The sequence below is a fragment of the Castor canadensis genome, chromosome 4, assembly GCF_047511655.1.
Source record: "Castor canadensis chromosome 4, mCasCan1.hap1v2, whole genome shotgun sequence".
Classification (NCBI taxonomy): domain Eukaryota; kingdom Metazoa; phylum Chordata; class Mammalia; order Rodentia; family Castoridae; genus Castor; species Castor canadensis.
The window spans coordinates 120,481,719-120,503,635 of NC_133389.1; the positions used below are offsets into that span (position 1 = coordinate 120,481,719).

At 34.9% G+C, this 21,917-nt stretch overlaps 1 protein-coding gene across 2 annotated transcripts in view; it reads right to left on the reverse strand.

Moving 5' to 3' along the window:
* The window catches only part of Scn7a (sodium voltage-gated channel alpha subunit 7), a 90,136-nt gene extending 68,553 nt beyond the window's left edge, over positions 1-21,583 (reverse strand). The window contains exons 1-2 of one of the 2 annotated variants that reach the window (XM_020156907.2): positions 21,240-21,583; positions 2,598-2,845 (exon numbers count right to left, since the gene is read on the reverse strand). In XM_020156907.2, coding sequence (XP_020012496.2) covers positions 2,598-2,831 — 234 coding nt within the window. In that variant the 5' untranslated portion in view covers positions 2,832-2,845; positions 21,240-21,583. The remainder of the gene's footprint in view (positions 1-2,597; positions 2,846-21,239) is intronic. The other variant, XM_074071017.1, reaches the window with a different exon arrangement.
* Positions 21,584-21,917: the final 334 nt, after the last annotated feature.

A 21,917-nucleotide genomic window follows, 5' to 3' on the forward strand; every position in this document is an offset into this window, starting at 1 on the left:
AAGGACAGTTCAGGCAAGGTTAGAGAGACCCTATCTCAAAAACAAAGTCCACAAACAAAAGGACCTGGGGTATAGCTTAAGTGGTAGAGCTCTTGCATAGCATGTTTGAGGTCCTGGGTTCAATCCCCAGTACTCCAAGAAATAAAATCTTAAGATTTTATCCTTTTGGAGGAACTAGAAATATTCTCAAACTAAAATTGATTTATATATCTATATATTGTATATGCTTTTGGATGTACATGCATATTTTTATATTCATGTATGTTTACATATTCTTTGAAAATGTGAGTACATGTTTTTATATGTCCATTCAGAAAAAGTATTCATTGTGGGGTATGCACAAATATTTTACAAATAGTAAATATTCTAAAGGTTATAGGATAAAATGTGTATTTTATAATTAAACAGTTTATAATATGATGAGATAAAATCTACTATAATATGCAATAATATATGTAAATATAATCTATTATATATTAGTCTATTATATGTTATATAATAATATTGAGATGACTATATTGGTCTTCATATTTGTGGATACATATAGAAAAAGAAATTACTTCGTGCAAACGTACTCATTAACATTTTATGAATACATGTTCTAAATGGACACTGTGTTGTGCTACGATTCTCAATTAAACACTTTTCAACATGCAACCTATGGTTGCTTTGGTCTATTACAGTTACTTTCTATCTTTCCATCTTTAATGCACAGAAAACAAAAGTGCCAAGGAAAATAAATGTGATCATTTAAAGTGTACTTGCATATTATTTTCCAGAACAATTTCAGGCTTCATATAGGATGTAGAATATGTGCAATCAAACAATTTGCTAAGGAATGAATAATTTCAGATATAATAATTTCATAATTTAAAGGCTGAAATTTTTCTATTAACTCTATAATTATTTATTTCTATGCTATCTTTGACAGAATAGACCAAATGCAACTCAAATGTTTACATAACATGATTAAAAGCAGTACATTGTACACAAAGTTATCTTTGTCATTTTACCCCACTGTTTCATGGCAACTAGACCACAAGTAACTGTGGGCCTCACATTACATGTCAAAATTCTTGGTTTTGTCTTCAATAACAAACCTACCTTTGCTTACTATGTCTGTATATACAGTGGATTACTCAGAACACTATGTTATAGCTAGTGCCAAGGCTATTGTTCTTTATCAATTATTATGACTTAAGCATGCTGAGACTTTAACTTTACACTTTAAAATTTTCTCAAGATTATGCAGCTGAGAGCTTGCTCCATGGCATATGCCTGTAACTGCAGCTACTTGAGAAGTGAAGATAGGAAGATCACTGTCCAATGTCAACCCAGGCAAAAAGTGAGAGGCCCTATCTAAAAACTAGCTTAAGCTAAAAGGGCTGCAGTGCAGCTCAAGTGGCAGAGCATTTGCCTAGTAAGCACAAAACCCTGAGTTCAATCCCCAGTACCATAAAAAAAATTATACAGTTGATAATCTTTTTACCATGAAAGGTATTCCAACAACAACAAAAAAGGTATTCCAAAGTTGCAACTATACCAAAACAAAATCACTTTTCTTTTCTCCAGAGACTTTGTTTAGATTTGATTTCATCTATTAGAAAATACTACTGAATATTATACAAAAATATAAAATTACATTTGTCCACTCTAGGGCTAATCCTCATCTCCCTTAAACTTAATCTACTTTATATTTGCTTCATTTTTCTCAGTGGCAATACCATTTTTTCAAGATGAAAACCTTGACTCTATCTCTCTCCAATTTCATATTTCTGATCCTATCTCTTTCAATTTAGAAATTGACCAGATTAACTTTATTTAAATGTCATATCCATCAATCATTCCTTTGATCATGACGTTAAATCCATGGTGATATCTTCATTGTTTCATCTCCTCTCCCACAATCTGCAACATAGTAACTTTCCAGTTATTGCATCATTCTTTCTTTTCCCATTCTAGAATCAGTCTCTGCTCTTGCTTGTTCAAAGTAGGTCCTCTCTTGATATTAAAATATGAAGTGGTCTTCAAGATCTAACTCAAATTTTATTTTCTCAATGAGTAGTTCACTAGTCCACTCAAATCTCTGCCTTTTCTAAACAACATTATTCTCATACTTAGTATTTTGTGCTTGTTCTGGGACTGCACATATATTAATATGTGCCTCAAATATTTCTGGAGATGAATGTATGAATGAGTAAAAATGATAAAAAATATAGTTGTATTGACTTTTTAAATTTCTGAATAAGCTTATCAAGTTGACTATTTTAAATTATTGGGCATATCCTAGACATTTTATGATTACTTTAAAATTGATAACCACAAATCATTAACTACTGTGCTTCCATAAAGCAAGTAGTATATATTAAGGAATACAAGTACATATATTAACAAGTAAGGTAACCAAAATAAATTACCCAATCAGATAAGATATCAAGTGTGATAAAAATCTCAAATGTGTGTTTCTAAAATATCTTATACAATAGCTCTTTTCTATTGTTCATTCTTCTTTTTGTATCTTATCTCAAGATCTAGACATTTTTGAACATCTGGAAATAAAGTTATAAAATATAGTTACAACTTCAATTAATTCTCACATTTTTCTTCACATAGTAGTATGGGTCAACATCGTCCAAGGGCTCTGACACCATTCCTCGAGAAAGGTTTCCATAAATAAATGGAAGCTCTTTGCCAGCTTTCAAGTCAGGGTTTGGTTTTAAATCTTCCTCTTCATGTTCCTCTTTGTGCTTTTTAGCAATATGCTGTTTTATGAGTTCAAGAGAATCTCTAGTGAAAGGGACAAGGTCCTTTGATTCTGGGGAAGCCGACATTTCCAATTTTGTGCCTGTAATAAATTAATTTTCTTCAGTTTTGTATAAAAGTTGGATATACTAAAATATTAAATTTATAAACACATAGGATAGTACAAAATAGAAACCAGCAAACTGAATAAGTACATTTAAACTACACATTCTTGAATTTTGTAGAAATCTAAGTTGTTGAGTTTTACTGTACTTAATCTTATATTTCATTAATAATTTTCTAAATTACTCAACCTAATTCATTTACTTATCCCTTGAATGCTCTTTATTTTACTAAAATCTTCCTCTCAACTTCTCCACTCTAATAAGAGTTCTAAGATTGTTAGTGAATTTTTTTTCTGGTCAAATTGAGTTATTTCATATGAGCCATATATAACAATTGACTTTTGCTTTCTTTCATAAACAATCTTCATTATTCCTTGGCTCCACACTTTTTCAGTATTTTTGTATTTATGATTATTACTTCCTTTGACTTTTAGTATGTCTCAGTTTTTAGCAGTGTTGAGAATCATATCCAAAGTTTCACACATGCTGACCCAGCACTTTACCTACTGAGCTATACACCCAGAAGTATTGATCAAATAATTTTAACTATCACAACCTTTAAAGTTCTGTTTTTTCTCCTTTGTTATATTCATGTTTTTAACAAATGTACAGATAGTTTTAATTTCTGTCTCCCTACAGGCATTTGCCAAGTATATTTCTCAGAACACTCTCTTCCTTCAGATGTCTGGATGATAATGTCACCAATGTCAGCAACTTAACTGGTATTAACTAAAATCATTGTCTTTCCCCATACCTACAATCACTCTTTAACATTTAATCAGTATCAAAGGAACTCACATAAATTCATTACTGTGAAAATTACTCAAAAAATTTTCTCTCTACACAGCTTAATTTTTTTCAGATAGTTTTCCACTATATATGTAAGTTTTCCTTTATGTATCTTGAATACTATCCATTTATATATTCAACTGTAAGTGGTCATCTTTGTATAATAGTTAAGGCAGAAAAGAAGCAAGTGGAACAGTATTGTTTCCAAGTATTTGAATGATTGTCATGTGGAAGAAAAATTAGTCTTTTATATTATTCAGAAGTAATGAACTATATACAATCAATGTGTTGATGCCTAATAATGAAGAATTTTCTAAGCAGGAGTCAAGAAATTGAATAGGTTGATTTGGGCATTAGACAATTCTCTTAATTAGCAGCATAAAACATGGACTTGTCTACAGTTGGGCGGGAAGATGGTAATGGATCCAAGTATTGATAATGTCAGTACTTTGTTATTTTGGATCCTTCTAGTGTTAAGATCTTTGGGTTGAATTAGTTGTATATTCTTAAAGTTTGAAGTAAAATATTAGCTAAACTAAATTATGCTACAGTGAATTAACCAAATCAAAGGCCATATTTCTTTTTAGACTACAATGAAAAATACTTTTTGAGATGGAGTCTCACTATGTTGCCCAGGCTAGGCTTGAACTCTCAATCTTCTCACCTCAGTCTGCAGAGTATCTGGGATTATAGGGATGAGCCACCACATCTGACCTAAAAGTAATTCTTATATTTGTTGTTTTTAGAGACCTATTAAGATAGCTAACAAACACTGCTAAGTTTATGTATGTTAAGAATATTGTTCTTAAAAGTAGACACAAAGGAAGGTTTCAAATTTATTGCAAAGTTCTCTCCCTAATGGAAATAGTCTAGATACCTTTCATTGAAACCTCAAGGTGCGATTTGATAGCTTTGCTTCTTATTGCTTATTCCAAATATAATCTTTTACTTTTTCTTTTACCACTCTTTAGCACAATAATCTTTGACTCTTCATTTTGTTACTAACTATGGGACCTCAATAACATCTTCCTTGTCTTGCTTTCGCATATAAAATTTTGAATCCTTCATATATCTCAAAATGATGTAAAGATTAAATCAGACAATACAGAATCCGTGGACCACAGTACTGGCTTCGTCAGTACTTATTTTCTTTCCAACTGAGTCTCTTATCCCAGGTGACACTTTTACTGATAATTTTGATGTTGAATGAAACTACCCTGACTGTCAACTAGAAGAATGAATTAATAGCAGGTATTTGTCTCCTATGGCATTGCAAAGCAATTCAAGCATTTATCAAACGGAACCGGCATGCATCTGACTTTTAGATGGCTGAGTGCAGACTGTAAATTATTAATCATTAAATCATAATTCAGTAAAAGCATTCCTGCGGGGAGTTTATATAATATCATGCAGGCACTATGCTTTCTGGCAAGCTATCTTAATACAGCACTAAAGCACAGAAAACATAGAAAGATTAATAGTTAATCTGTCCATTAGACTGTCTTTCTAAAAAATGTAATAGCTAAAGTAAGCTTTTGGCAAAAATTATACCACATTCGATTTGGTCTTTCCAGTATTTCCAGTTGAACCAATATTTTTATTTTAATGTTATTGTTGATTCAAGTGGAAAGCATTTCTCATGGATATCAATTGAAAATTGAAGAACCAGCAGAAGTATGGAATGAATCCCATAAAAAATTACCCTCAAATTTCAATTTGAATATGACAAAATTTACCAAAATATTCTAGCAATTATAATTATTGCCACTCTTACTGTCTGACTACCATTTCTGAAGCCTCAAAGCAGATGTTTCAAATTATGTTATCTCATTTTCTCACATATTGTCCTTGTGATTTCTATTGTATAGATGAGGAGACGGAGCTTGATTAGTGTCACAACTTCATCATTGTAAAGCTGGTTAGGTGATGGACATAAATGTCAACCCAGTTGTGTTTAAATATAAATTTTAACACCTTTAAAATACTCCACAAAAAGCTTACAAATTAAATTTTTATGTAGCATAAACAATTGATATTCCAAGGGCTACTTCAGAAAAATCCAAAACTTAGCCACTAGCTTGAATCACTGAATAGTTGACAGGTTAATGTCAGGTGAGAGTGTCTGGAATTTTATTTATGCAAATAATGACAAAATAAAATATTTCCATTTTGTAAAATTGAAGATAAATAAGCATATGGGATATTAATTTAATGAGGACAAGATACTTCTTATCATGGGAAACAAGTATCTAGATTTAGGAAACTTGTTATTGTCTGAAACATGAAAAGAGAAACCCTGCACTAGAAAAAAAAATGAAAGAGTGAGCCAGGTAACCCAGAGAATAACTTAATCTAGACTCATATGCATCTCAGAAGTGCTGACATGACCTTTGTCAAGACAATTAAATGCACCAGGTCAAGATTTTGAATTTGTATTGAAGAACAGAAGGAAAGGGAGGGCAATGGATGGAATCTTTATTTTTGCCTCATCAGATGTTTCAACAACTTCAGCAGTTTCAGAGGCAGTAGTAACAATGGAACCAGTGGCAGTGTCCACTGCTTTGAGACTGAGGTATATTAAAGTATATGGAACTGGTTTTGCTATTTGATAGTGGGTCTTAGACTATTTAAAGCTGGGTTTTAATCTATTGTGTAGTTTTGACTTCCTATGTTGCTTTTGTCACTGTCATTAAATATAATCTGAAGCATTAGAATAATATAGAATCTACACAAAAATTCAGTAGTTTATTTAAAATTAGAGTGGAAAACTGAGATCATTCAGTAACTGATACAAGATTATTGGTGGAAAATACTTTTTACTTTAGTATTTTTACACTTAGGATGGCTATTTTCTTTCTGTAGATCATTTTAAATCAGTTTTAGTCCCCAGTACCTACTTTTCACTTTTCCTTGACACAATTTCCATAGAAGATTTGGACTATGAGGTACAGCTCAAACAGATTTGGTTTTACTTCTTCTACAGCATTTTGATGTTTAAACATTCTCTACCTTCTGGTTATACTGACAGTGAGGGTTTTATGTAATATTATTTGTTTTTTCTTTTGCACCGTACTGTTTGTGAGCATATGTGGGAAAATACAGAATTGTGGAGTTACTATTATTCTTGGCACCATACAATTCTTGCAGTCCAAATAAATTTCTAGATGGCTCAATTACATAAATGCAAAATAATATCTAAACATGATAAAAGAAACAATGTCTTATAAAATCCATTTGAAAATTTATGTATAATAATTTAAAATGAAAATACTAGCTGAACAAAGCAAAGTGCTGACTAGGAAAAGAAGAGACATCTTTCATTTTTAAAACATCCTAGTAGTTTTTTTAGTTGTAACTATGAATACAGACAAAATTTTTATAGTTATATAAATATAAATAAACATCCAGATATAATACCTGGATTACAGAGAGTGTGCAATATGGAAAAAATATTAGCTAAAAGGTTGGGAAAGGGGAACAAAATGGCTTGTATTTTGGGGGTTTGAAGCACATCAGAAACATCCCAAAGCACAAATTCAGAATGCACTTGTAAACATGAACATGAAGGTTAACAAGAGAATTAATGTATATACATTAATTATATATGCACATACACATTTCATACATGCATCTGACTATGCATATGTGAAGTATATACATGCATAGTATATGGTTATAGTTTAAACCAGGAGATAAAAATGATTATTTGTAGTTGCAGTATGATTGCAATTCTTTATAAAATGATCTGAAGGGCAATCCATTTCATAGCACCTACTTATCATTTAACATTTTTTGTGATTTTAAAAACCAATCCAGAAAGCAAGATTTTTATGTATTATTATTAATTCATGTTTTAAGTAATATAGGTTAAATATTAGTAAAATATATCATAGTCAGAATAATGAACGCATTTAAGTAAAAATTATATATATATAGAAGGAAATTGTGATAAGAATGACCACAGAACAGGTTCTGCTGGAAGGGAGGGGGTGGAGGGAGAGGGTAGGGGCAGGGGCAGAAGGGAGAAATGAGCCAAACAATGTATGCACATGTGAACAAATTAATAATAATAATAATAATAATAATAAAAGACCAATGACTTCTCATTCATTGTGAATGGTTTCCATTCACAAAATGGAAACCACGGACAGAGTAATGCTATCTTTAAGATGTAGCAAGAAAAGGAAATGTAAAACTAAAATTCTATGTACAGTGAAAATATTCTTTAAGAATGAAGACAAAACAAAGATAGATTCAGATGTCTTAGATAGAAATTTAGATGCTTAAGATGGAATGAAGAAATGAGAAATCATAAACAGATGAAAAATATTAAAAGTGTAAGACATAAATACCAAAATCTGGAAACAATCTATCAAGAGGAAAATAGGTTAAAAATTAATTGTGGTGCTTTTATAGAGTTTAAACAACAGAACACAATTCAGCAATAAAAATGAATGAACTACTGTACACCTAATAATGAGTCTCAACTCACATCACCCACTCACATCACCGTGGGTGAAAGATGCCTTTCACCAAAAATTAAACTTCATGACTGAAGTTATATGGAGTGTTAGAATAGACAGAAGTAATCTCTAATTGCAGAGGGAGAATTGACTGGGATAGCATGATGTTCTTTTCTAGAGTGATGGTAACCGTCAACATTCTATAAGGAGTTTGAAACACACATTGTATATCCTTGTCAAAACATGAAAGCATTTGATGTCCCCACTACAGAGGAACTAATACAGAAACCTTAAAGCGACAGAGGTCAATATGAGAAGGGGATCAGGAACTAGTGAAAAGGTCAGTTAGAGATGAATCAACTTGGGATGTAACACATTTGTACATGGAAGCAATGCTAGGAACCTCTCTGTATAGCTACCCTTAACTCAACTAGCAAAAACGTTTCATTTTTCTTAGTATTGCTTATGTTTTCTCTTCAAAAAAATTAGAGATAAGGACAGAACAGATTCTACCTGGAAGCAAGAGGGAATGGAGGGTACGGGAGAGAAATGACCCAATCTATGCACATGTGAATAAACGAATTAAAAAAATTGATAGGCTTATACCCTTAAAATTTGTGCATTTTGCTTTGGTTAAAAATTTACAAAACACATATTACATTCTAGCTAATTATATGGATTATAAAGCTTTTATGTGTCAGATACATGGTTGTTTGCAAATTATTTTGAAAGCCATGAAGAATAAGAATTAGATTATTAGAGGAATATAAGGATGGAGAGATACATGATAAAATCCAGACAAAATGCTCATTGAAACTAGGTATAGAATATACAGGTATTGACAGAATATTTCTGCCAACTTTCCTATATATTTGGAATATTTTATCATAAATATTGGGAGAATTTAATTCTGAAGCTCAATTATCTGGATTCAAATCTAGGCTTTCCTTTACCTATGGCCTTAGGAAGGCACTTAACCTCCCCATGCCTCAGTCTCTTCAACTATAAAGTAGGAATAATAAGAGTACCAGCATCCTAAAGTAATATTAGCATGGAATAACTGAAGAAGTATAAGGGATCTAGAATAATTTGTCAAATGCTACATACTCAGTAAATATTACTATTGAAAATATGCTAAAGCACAATATTTTTACATTTAAACATCTTTTACATTGGAAATAGTTACCTTATACCCTGGAATTTATAAAAAGAGTATATAGAATACAGTTTAATTTCTTACTGCTAAAACTAAATAATAAAAAAAAACAATTATGATGATCATCTACAATACAGTGACATTCTTGAACACTTTTCAAAACTGAATCAACTCTACTTTCAACATTTTTTTCTGCTTGATTTATATCCTTTTAATCAGACTCTAAGATTTTTTTCTTACTAATTTTAAGTTTGTCTCATCTTTTCTTTTGCAATCATCTCTAACTTGACATATGTTTGAACACAGTAATAATAGGCTGTGAAAGGCAGTCCAAGGTGTCTGATAAATAAATCAACCATGCTATAAAAGTTTTTGCTGTTTAGAAACCTCCACCCTTTTAGCCCCACCCTCACCCTATGTGGAGTTATTTTCTTGTCTTAAGGCACAGCTTGAAGGGATGAGATTGATGGAAAATGACTCCTAGATAAAATCAATACAGTATAGCATACTTCTCTCTAGGTTCCCAGATTTCAGTCAGGTTTAGAAGTTAATATGTCTTTTTCTTGTAAGTATAACCCAAAATCTGTCACAATTATTCATAAAGGATTTCAAGTCCAAAATGTAGGAGTATTTTATATGGGAAGACTGAAAGGTAGCCAGTTCAACAGAGCTAACATCTGTTAGGAAACAGGCATATCTGGAAGAAGACCAGCTCTGGTCTCCAAAATTGACTCTTGCTTGGGCAACTTGCTGCATAACAAGTTGATATTCTGGCATCAGTTTTTGGAGAGCTATCACTTTCTTTATTCTAACCCTTTTTCATGCCCCAGTGAGACTGTTTTTCTTTTTTCCAATTTAAATGACTTTTGATTTTATCTTTGATTCTTTGAAATTATGTTTTGCCCATAATGCAGCAGATTTTGACTGAGGCACCTCAATATATTGCCGTGTCCTGCGAACCAGTTTTGCTGCTTCTTTTCCTAACCCCTCTCTGACTCTATGGACAGATACATTATTGGAATGAGTAATCTTGTGAAATGTTGTAAATAAGCATTTCTGTCTATACTATAATCATGTTCACCAATTTCTTTCATTATATATTTTAACATTTGACTTCAGATACATTAGAGTGAACTTCCATTTTTTTAAAAAGACTGTCCTTGTTTTTTGATATATTCTGTGTGGCAATAAGTTAAACTATGGCTCACAAGCACACATATACATATATATATTTATCGATTGACACATAAAACTTATACATATTTATGAGATACATATAATGTTTGGATTCATGTACACAATGAGTAGTATGTTTTTGACAGTCATTTGTGAAACACATTAAACACAAAGCACATTATCAGAGAGCAGCACTACAATTATTAATAAGATAAAGTCACTAAATTTAAGAACAATGGGAAACAGACTTGTAAGTAAATTAGAGTCAACTCTTACTTTGTTAATCTCTGAAATGTTTAAAGCTTCAAGAGGAAGCTAAAGTAAGATTATTCCAAACAATTTTGGACCTAGATTGTATAGTTTGTAAAATTGTATAGTAGTCTGAGAATAATTAATACCTGTCTTCTTGAGAGAGGGAGCAGTCCAGACATTTACCTTCAGAATGCCACAGTCAATGGACATAATAGAGTTAGAAGTCCACAAAGATTGATAGATAACTAGTTATATCTCCCTATGTGTATCTGACTGCAAATATACAAGAGCAATGTGTGTTCAAAGAGCTTAGTGGCAGTCAACATCATGAAGGGATGCAAATAGTGTGAATGAGATCCTTTTGAGGTCTCCTGCCTTACTAAAAAATGCCTTCATGACAATGATAATGGCCATAGTAAAGGAGTTTGCCAAGAACAGAAAATAGATCTGGCTCTGCCTTAAATATTCCTATTTGAATCTTCCAAGACATCAAAGGTATTTGGTTCCCTACCCTTGACCCTGTGAAAGTAGTCTAGTCCTACATTGTAAACATTCAATTTCCCTTATTTCTCCAGATGTTCTGAAAACTTCCACTGATTATGAAATCATCCCTAAGGATTTGATAATTATCCCCTTTCATCCTATTAATATGAGCATGTTGAAAAGGAGCTGGGATTGCCCTAGAATTCTATGTCTAGTGATCCAAGTCTGTTGTATGCTTCACAAAAATTCCTGGACAGTGGCCATATTAGGAATCAACAAGTGAAAGAAAAGTATCCTCTGTCACTTCCCAGAATACACTGAGGTTCTGTCAGGCACCCAGACTCTATACTTGCCCTTGAGTTCGACGTCTTTGATACAACTGACTCCCCTGAAATGAAAGACCTGGCTTCAATGTCTGTTAGAAAAATTTCCAGAACTGGATCTATCTCCGAAGCCCATAAGAACACCTCAGAACCAGCTGATCTATATGGGCATCATATTCATCTGTGTTTAGACTCTGGATTTCCTTGAACATTCAGTTGCTCACATTCTCAGCAGTAGAACTGAGCTTACAGGTTCACAAACCAAACCCTACATAAGTGACTACCCAAGAGTTTGGAACTGGTTCCTTTATAAGGCTAGCCATAAACATCTAATACCTGGTTCTCTAGAGGCTGGTCTGTTAGCTTGACATGGACATGAAACCTTCAGCAATGTACCAGACACTGGGAAGGTGACCAGATATGACAGTGTTAAATCTGGCTGAAGATCACAAAGATTGAAGACTCAGATTACAAAAAATATTACAGAATCAACAACCTTACACTGAGAGGTACAAAATTCCTTTCTGTAAAGCTTATGAGAACCATACGAGATCTCGACTATATTAGAAATCTCCTGGGGACAGCAGTGAAAATCTAAGAGCCAGTGTTCCAACCTAAGACAACTTTCACATATCACAGGTTGCTACTCCTCAAGATGAATCTCATGCAGTCTTCCAGACAGAAATGCCTTTGGTGATAACCGCATATCACCCAATCATCTTCACAATTCAAGCAGACACAACATTACATTTCTTTGTTTTGTTTTGTTTTTTTTCTCATTAGGCATCCTGAGTGTGAAGGATGAAGCATAAACCAGAGTTGCTGAGACAAATTCCTGCTTAACAACATATCTTCTCAGAACATTTTCTTTCCTTTTTCTTCTCTGGGGATCTACTTTCCTTCAGTTCTCCAGTTTTCCTCATTTTGCAATTGTCTGAAAAAAAAACTTACTATCTTGGTATGCTGAAAACAGAGGCACTAGTATAATTTAGCTCTGAAGTTTGAAATCAGAGAAACACAACTGGGAAATTCACCTTATCCCATGGCTACCATGGGATACCAAGAAAACAATGCTATCTTTTTTCCTTTTTCTCTTTCCTTTTTTCCCTTATGTATTCAATCTTATCTTTAAGTAGTGTGACCAAAAGTCTCAAATTCTGAGGACAGTTAGGGCATATTGTTGAGAACAAACTATTAATGACATCCCCTTTCCACTTCAAAGCATCCTAAGTTGGATGATGAATTACACATGCACTCAATGAACCCATGCTAGGCTGTTCTAAACTCAGGGAACAACTTAGGGAATAGCCTGCTTCGATAGCACTCCATCAGCTTGTGCAGCTGCCTCCTCTTAGAGATAAAAAAGGGCAGAGGAAAAAAGGAGTCTCAAAAATAAATGTTTTTCTTCTTTCTTGCTTCCATTCCTAATTGTTTTTTCTATATTTCATTTTAATGCCCAGAACAGAGAAAGCCTGTCAGTAATGCAGACAGGCTATCCAGAAAAATTCTCCATGTATAAAAGGTGTCCACCCAGGGTAGTCACAATGTCTTTCTACTCATTTTTTTCCCTTTCTTAGGTAATTCAAACTACAATGTCTAAACAATCAACCTATATGCTTTCTTGGAACTGAATTTGAGCCTAAGGAAAAGAAAACAAATATTAGATTAACTTTGACAAAGAGAAATGTGAAGTTGTGATAGATACTGTGTGTCTACATATACATATACGCATCACTAATGCATCTCCAAAAAATTAGGTTAGGCAATAAGGATGTAGCTCATAGAACAAGATAATATAAATGAAGAAGGAAGGAAAACAAAACAAAATTTTATGATAGTGGATCCATCGCATAAAGATAACATCCCATACTCCAATCATGCTGATGGGGAGTTCATTGAGAAAACAAGTGCTCTCAGTCGTTTTCCAATTATCTTGTTTAGTCATGTTTTCTATCAGACATGGAAAGTACACCAACCCTGTTGAACCAATACATTTCAAATAATTGTAAAAAAAAAGTAATAATACGTCTAATAAAGTAAGTTAGGACTAGAAGATCTGACCTGCATAAGTGAAGGATACAGAGGAAATGTAATCATTAAATAGCATCTATATTGGTGAGGATGTAGGAACCATAGCTGCTGACCCAACTGAATGACCCAATTCAAACTGCCATCTTCACTGGTTGGGCTTACTACACTGCACTTAGTAGACATATTATGGCTTTTATTTCACTTTTGTTACATTCCACAATGACTCACAAAGAAATTCTCTGATGCAGAGTCTTGTCTTTTAAACATTTATGTCTAGAGTACTTTTTCTTCACAGCATTTGGAACTCAAACATGGCTTTTCTCTCTTTTACATGAGAATACAAAAATAAAATCACTGACTTCCGGGAAGCAGAAGCCTACGAGGAAATATGATTGAAACTAACAAATTTCTGAAAGGTATGGAATGAAATTAGCATAATCAATTATTTTAATAGTAAAAGCTTATGGAAAGATGATTGAGACTCATCTCAGTGAATGTGGCCTTTTAAGGCTGGCATATGTAGATAATGGGCACCATGAAACAGTTCAGAAAACAATATAAAAAAGGATATTAGGATTTTGTTGTTTAGGTCAACTTGTCAATAAGTTCTTAATACCATTTTATGTAGTCTGGCCTAGCAATTAAGCTGCCTTATGAAAATTCTTGCAAAAAGTTGAGCTGTCACATTTGCAAATATGTTTATCACAAGACACTTTTAGAGACAAAGTCTCTGCCAGAAGAGGCTGCGACTATAAATTCCAGTCCTTAATAAAGAAGAATGGTCTGTGCTCATAAGGATTCATCAAATCAATTACTAAATGAAAATGTAAAGATGAGAGCAATTTGCTTCATTGAGCAAATTTACTCATTTGAGTAAAATTTTAAAATATTTTTTACTGATAACAGTATATGTTTCATTATGTAAAACATGCTATACCTATCCTGGAGTGGCTAAATCAAGTTAGTTAAAAATCTATTAGCTTACCTGGTTATTTTTGTGGTAATATAATATTCACTTTACATCTTTTAAAAATAAAATACAATGTCATTAACTATCATCACATTGCTGTACAATAGATCTCTTGAAATTTATTATTCTTATGTAACTTTAATTATGTGTTGTTTGATCAATATCTCCCTATCCCTACCCTCTGGTAACTGTTAACTTCTTTATTTGATTACTTCTTGACTTCTCTTTGCTTCTTTATTATGGTTATGTACCCAGAGTTATGTGTGGCATGTATGCGTAACATCTCCCTCCCTCCTCTTGAAGTACGTAGCTGATTATATCTATGGAAAAGGATTAAATAAAAATATTATACACTTTAATGTAACTCACATTATGTATACATTGCTAAAGACTAGCAACTGAAAGGTCACACACTGAAGTTTTGAGAATAAAGAATAGCTGTCCTGAAATGACATCAATCCACCTGGAATTTTGTAACCATCTGTGAGAACAGCTATTCTTTAAGTTCCTCTTGGTGTTTGTTCAGTTCACTTGGTTTACTGCTTTGGGATGATTTTTCCCCTTGGATTACTTACTTTCAGTTTGAAATTGATTATCTGATGCCTCAGGTAAACAGTTTATCTAGCCTGACCTAATTGACTTTTGCCACTTTGTCCTGCACTTAGAGTTTTGCTGCAGATGTGCTCTGCTCTCAGGTTAACCCATTTTCACTTCAGGTCCTACTTTTCAGCATCTCCACTAATTGGGGTCTCAATTTCCTCACTCTGATAATTTCAGCCAACTTATTCCTAGAATATGTCATCTTGAAGAACAAACTATAAATATTCAACTTTCTCAAAAACATAAGCATGCACTGACATTTTATAGTTTGTCTTCAACTGATAAATAATTTTGTGTATTTTGGGGTGCAATGTGATGTTGACATATACTATGTCTGTATATGTTTTGATAAACATATATAGTAATATGGTTTGTGAAATGGTTGAATCAAGCTAATTAGCATGTCTATCACCTCATATACTTATCATTTCTTTATAGTGAGAATATTCAAAATGTACCTTTTTAGTAATTTTGACATGTACACTACATTATTGTTAGCTAGAGTTTAGTAATATGCTGTGCAATAGATCACTAAAACTTTCTTCCTGTCCAGCTAAAACCTTGTACACATTGACCAGCATCATCTCTTTTCCCCTGTCCAGTTCCCCCCTCCGGCCTGCACTTAGAGTTTTGCTGGGTTAACCACCTCTCTACCCTCTACTGCTGTGAGTTGAACTATTTTAGATTCCAAATATAAGGGAGATCATGCAGCACAGTCTTTCCCTGTACCCATGGGTTCTACAGCTGCAGATTCAAAAGGCTGTAGACCAAAATACTCAACAAAAATCTGCATCTGAACTGAACAAGTACAGACATTTTCTTTCCATTGTTCTATAAATAATATGGTATGACAACTATTTTCACGCATTTACCTTGTATTATGTATTGTCAGGAATCTAGAGGCTATTTGAAGTATTTGGGAGGATGTGAGTAGGTTAGGTGCAAATATTATGACTTTTATATAAGACATCTGAGCACCTGCAGATTTTGGCATCCATAAGGATCAGAGAACCAATCTTCTATGGATACCAATGGATGACTACATTTGTTTTTCTAAATTTCTAAATTTCATTTAGAATAATGTCCTCAAGATTCATTCATGTTGCCACAAATAGTATATATCTAAAGGAACTAAAATCAGATTTTGAAGAGATTATCAGCACTGCCATATTTATTGCACCATTATTTGCAGTAGCCAAGATACAGAAGCAACCTAAGTGATCATCAACAATTGTGTGGATAAAGAAAATGTTGTATACATACACAATGATATACTATTCAGCCTTTAAAAAATGGAAGTTCTGTCATATGCACTGACATTTTATTTTGACTATAATTTTAAAGAATTTTAATCCAGGTTTTCCTCTGAAGTAAAAATTCTAGGTAAATAGTCTAGTAAACAAATGAGTGCCAGCAAAAATCCAAAGGCACAGGTTTCATCTTTTCCCAAATATAAAAAATCCTTTTGAGAACTAAATCCCACTGAAAATTTCACAAATTTAGATTCTAAGGTGGCTTATTAAAATAACCAGGAGATGAGCTCTTTGCAGGTGTCTTCTTTCTGGGAAAGAGGGGCACAGGTCACAGTCATTCAGAGTGGTATAGTCAACTTACATGACAGGAAGAGATATAAGACAAAGTCTTGCCATTGGCACCTGATCTCAAAATCGATTACAAGAATGAGTTCAAGGAAAGTTCAGTACAAATTTGAATGCCTAAAGGGTTGCACAGGGCATTAAGTCCCTGAGGAAGATGGGGTCTCACCAGGGTGAACTTTTATCACTGCCTAGACAATGGATGTCAGTTAGGGTTCAGGAGCATGAAGGAAAGTTGCCTTGCTTTTAGTATGTCCGCTTAGCTTCTCTCTGAAAACTTCATGGTGAGCATAATGAAAAGGTTCATGTTGTAATTGTTAGTCTACCAAAACAAACATGTTGAGCAAAAACTAGAATCCTTTCAGATCTAACTTTTCTTATTAACTCTAGTCATACCCTTGACCAGAAGAATCTGGCCAGAAGCCATTTATGATCTCAAAACGGAGGAATGTATTTTTGTCCCAGCTAGAGAAATACGAAGGAGATTCTGTTATGAATGGCCCTTGTATACTAGCCCAAAACCCTAAGACCTTTTGGGCTGCAGTTTTAGATCTCACTGGATCTAAGAAATACTTAATTTTCTTAAATTCCAGAATTAGCACATTTACTGGAACCTTGGAGATTTTTAAGAACTGGCTATTTGCTTTTGCTCTGAGTCTGTTTGGTTTTCCAGGATTCTCTCTGACCCCCAAAACTACTCTAGTTTTTCAAATGTGACACGAAACATAATAGGCACCCATCCCCTTCTCAGATTATAGAGCAACTAGAGCAGAGCTTTGAAACATATTGGAGTAAGCAAGAGCTAGTTTTTAATCTCACTTTAAACTGGGGGAAAAATGACCAGACTAGGGCTCTTCTTGGAGAGAAAAGAGAAAACATGGACCAGAGCCAAAGTTATAGCCTATAAACAGGTTCTTAGACCATTCACACTCTGGGAAAATTCAGAGACTGAGAGACTGGTGGACTATAGCCCACCCTAGCATATACACCAGAAACGGTGGAAGATTCCACTTGGCAAAACATATTCAGACAGGAAACACGCCATCTGATGTTTCAGTTTAAAACTAAATATCCTATCCTATTTGTAACTCCCACTAGTGGGGCCCTAGCTTCAGCTTTTCTGTCAAGATCTTAGACACTCATATAGTCAATTTGATCCCCGACTCACCTCAATTAGAGCTGTCCACACAGCTAGTTATTTTCTACCCATTCCAGTTTAAGTCAGTTCAAGTATAAATATTGCATGGACAATAGAGGTATCTATTTCCTTAGGGATAGTATGATGCAATATAACAATATGGGACCTGGTTTACATATAAAAAAGCAATGATTGAAGAAATGTATGGAAATTATGATCTTATCTGGGTCAACAGACATGCATCAGCTGAAAAATACCCCTAGAAGCTATCAGATGAAAATATTCTCTTCAACTTCAAAAGTTCCATCATTAAATATTGCAGAGATCAGCCATCACATAGCTAGTATCAATTAGCCCTCACTAGCAGCAGAGAAGAGGACCAAGGCAGTGGATAATGAGATTTATTTCCATAAGTTACTCTATGTGATGATGGGTGACTTTGCATTGCTGATAGCCAGGAGGGGTGAGTAAGAGTTTCAGATGTTCTTCTCAAACTGACCAATATTGATGGTATTAATTAGTGGCGATAAAGGACTCAGGCTCCCATAAATCAAGAATATCCCTTTTATACTAATGCTTCCATCATAAGCATTGAAGAAAGTTTAAAATATTAGGTAGAAGGTGATGGGTATTCTGTAGCGAGCTTTCTCTCACTCCTGTTACTACTGAAGCTAACTGGCTTAGCTGGGGGTGACGGGAGATGCAGAAAGGACAAAGGATAGAGGACAAAGCTGGGGTCAGGTGTGTAGGGCACTCAGATGGAAAGGCACAGCAGCCTTGTTGCTTTTTTACTTCTCTTTATTCTGCTTCTTTTCTCTTCTATTCTTTAAGGCTTTGCTTCTAACGTCTTTCTTGAAAACCTTGCTTCTAAAGTCTTCTTTTCTGTTCTTTCAAGCCTCTTTCCTTAGACTCATACTGTCCCATTTTTCGCTAAGCTTTTCTTCAGCATAATCTCTCTTAGAGTCTTTTCCCTCAGACTTGTACTGCCCCATGTTCCCTTTAAAGTCTCAGTGCTCAGACTTGCAGACAAACAACAGCCACATCTAAAAACTGCATTAGCATAACTCTTAAAGTCTTGGTCCTTAGACTTGCGCTGTCCCATGTTCTCTTTAGCTTTCTTAGAGCCTCGGTGCTCAGACATGCACTGTCCCATGTTTCCTGTAGTCTCTAGCATAACTCAGCAGCCCACCAGCAGCATCATTTTTGCAAGTAGCCCACCAATCAATCCATCCCCCATCAAAAACCCCTCCATCAAAAAACCCTGCATCCTCCTTTAGAGAGTCTTTTGTATCCAGTGGTAAACAAGGAGGTGGAGCAACAGTTCTTGGGGAGGGGTGTGACATTTAATAAGAGAAACTTCCATTCCTACTTCTCTAAGGTAAATGATTTAGGAAAAGCAGCTGTGCTGTATCTTGCACTCTTCTGCGACTGGGGTCATGCCAAACTCAGCCTGCCGGTTATTGGGCATAGTTAGGTCTGAGTGTATTACCTAAGCAAGGGATTTGGCAAAATACTGTTTTCATTTCTAGTATGCTTAGACTTGCATCAACACACTTGAACAAAACCAATGAGACTCTATCTCTATTACCCTATCAATTCCTCTTCCACATGAGACTGGGGACAGACTACTCAGCTCATAAGTATTTCCTCTAGTTCTTCAGATGAGACTGCTACATAGCAGCACTAGGTATAGAGGCTGAACCTGTCATCTGAATTCTGCTAATCCCCTTTCCACAGCCTATGCCAAATTTCAGGGATTTTGACTATCACCTTAAACACATTCATGGGGAAACAAAGGGAGGGGGGCTCACTGTACCTCTTCCCAGAGTGCAAGATTTTAATGAATCTCTGCCATCCAAAGTATTTATATGTAAACTTTGATTCTCCTATATTAATTAATGGATCAAATAAATTCAACAGTATCCAATATACTTGATGGTTTCATCCACAGGAAGTAGTATCACATTTAAACCAAAACTTAAAGGTAAAACCTGAAAAAATACAAAGCATATGTAGAGAATATTCAAAGTTGCTTAATATAAGTGACTGCCAAAAGTTCATCCTTCTGCCAGGATGGAGGCTTACAGGTTAGAAGATGATTTAAATTGTGTAAGTGGCAAGGGATGGATTTGAATTTTACTTCCTCTAGTTGGTCTGGAGAGTCCTGTCAAAAGACAGTTTCTTCTAATGTACTAGAATTTGAACAAGAGCTATAACAATGAAGTTGATAAAAACACAGAGTCATTCCTTATGCCAGCAATAGTTATTCAAAATTTTACTTTTATAAAACCCGTTATGTAATCTCTATCCACTAGACTTTAGCAGGACTTTTTTGGTGTCATTTACAATTCAGAAAAATAAAGCTTAATCTTGTAACATAATTTGCTTCATTTGCACAAAAACAGAAGTCAAGTTTTACAATACTGAATATCAAATATTTCTTTATTGACCTTCCAGTGCAATCATGGATTAGCTAGAAAACTTAATTAAATTATCTTTATAGACCTTACCTTCCTTACCTGTAAGAGAAGCAGCTGGATTATAGTACCTTTAATTGGGCTAGTCAAGGCAGGTATAGGTCCAGGAATCTGTTTATTATAAAGCCCAGTTTCTTTCTACTTCAACATAAATCATTTTCCTGAAATACCCACAAAAGGACCACCCAACCGGCTTTCTATTTCAAGGTATTTTCTTGGCCAGTACCAACTTGACTCATTGAAGATGGTCCATCCGTAGGTAACTCCACATGGATTCAGCATTTGTCCTGCTTTTTCCAATGTCCTAAATATTGGTGGTAACATGCAGCCTAAGTCACATCATCACTTCTAAAAGAAATACAATTCTGGAGAAGGTATGCATTTCATAAGCTAAACAATTCAACAAAGAAATAAAACATAAGACAAACCCCTGTCAACACAAACAATATGAAATTGCCCAGGTGTTTAAACTAAGCACACCATTTCCAGTCATAGTTCTGCCTCTACTTTTATACTGATGGCTGATAAGTGAAAAACACCAACTAGAGATTGGAGTCCTCAGACGCATAATCCAACTTGTATAACCTTACCTTCCATCTGTACTGTCACTGTGGCATGTAATAGAAAAGTCATTGCCATAGGGCTTCTAGAGATTTTACACTAACGGAGGAACTTGGTTTCAGAGGCTTACCTGGTGGAATGAGATAATAAGCCATACATATAGTGCAGACCAAACACCCACCACTCTTGGAATAGCTAGCTCTCTTAATTCATGTTCAGTCTGAATCTCTGTGCTCCTGCTGGAAACTCTAAGGGTGTGTGTGGGATGAGGTAGGTAGGGGTGATGGGAAAGACTGGCAGCAGCCAGCAGTTATTACCATTCTGAGACTGGACACTATAGCAAGACAAATGTACTTACTTGCTACCAAGTGACAGGTCTCCAGCGGTCCCTGAGGGAACCCCGAGAAGCAAGGCTCCTTAGAGCCCTTCCCTCCTCCTGGGCTTCTGCTTCTTCACTGGTCTCTGGTTGTCTGAGCTCTGATTGCTTAGGAGGTGTTGTTATGCTGATGTCTGCCTTCACCAACTGCTGCCACCTAGCCACAATGCTTGGCAGTAGGCTGGTCCCAGTGAACTGTGAGGTAGAAATCCAGTCACTGGTATGGTTCCCTAGCCTCTGACCCAGAGACCCTTCCAGCCAGATACTGTGGAGCTGCGCCTGCTCGGAAGCTGTTTTTGTCTCCTTCGCCCTCCTCCCTCCCTTGTCTCAGCCTCTACTCTCTCCCCGCCCTCATCTCCAGGACAGTGTGTGGGCGGGTGATGTTGACAGAGCTGGCTGCGGAGGTAATAGCCACACAGCGGTGGCTCTTCTCTTCCAGCTGTGGGGAAAGGAGACAGCAAGAGGAGGTGATGAAGAGGGCCAGTGGGACCAGCACCTGGAGAATAAGACAAAATGAGGAATTAGAGAAAAGCCTGAAAGATGAGCAGGATGCAGACAAATTGTGTGTTTGTGTGCAGGGGAGGAAGTATGTGTAAAGGGGAAAGAAGAGTGGCCTGGGGTGGGGGCAGTAAACTGAGGTTATCTCCAGTTTTTCTTTTT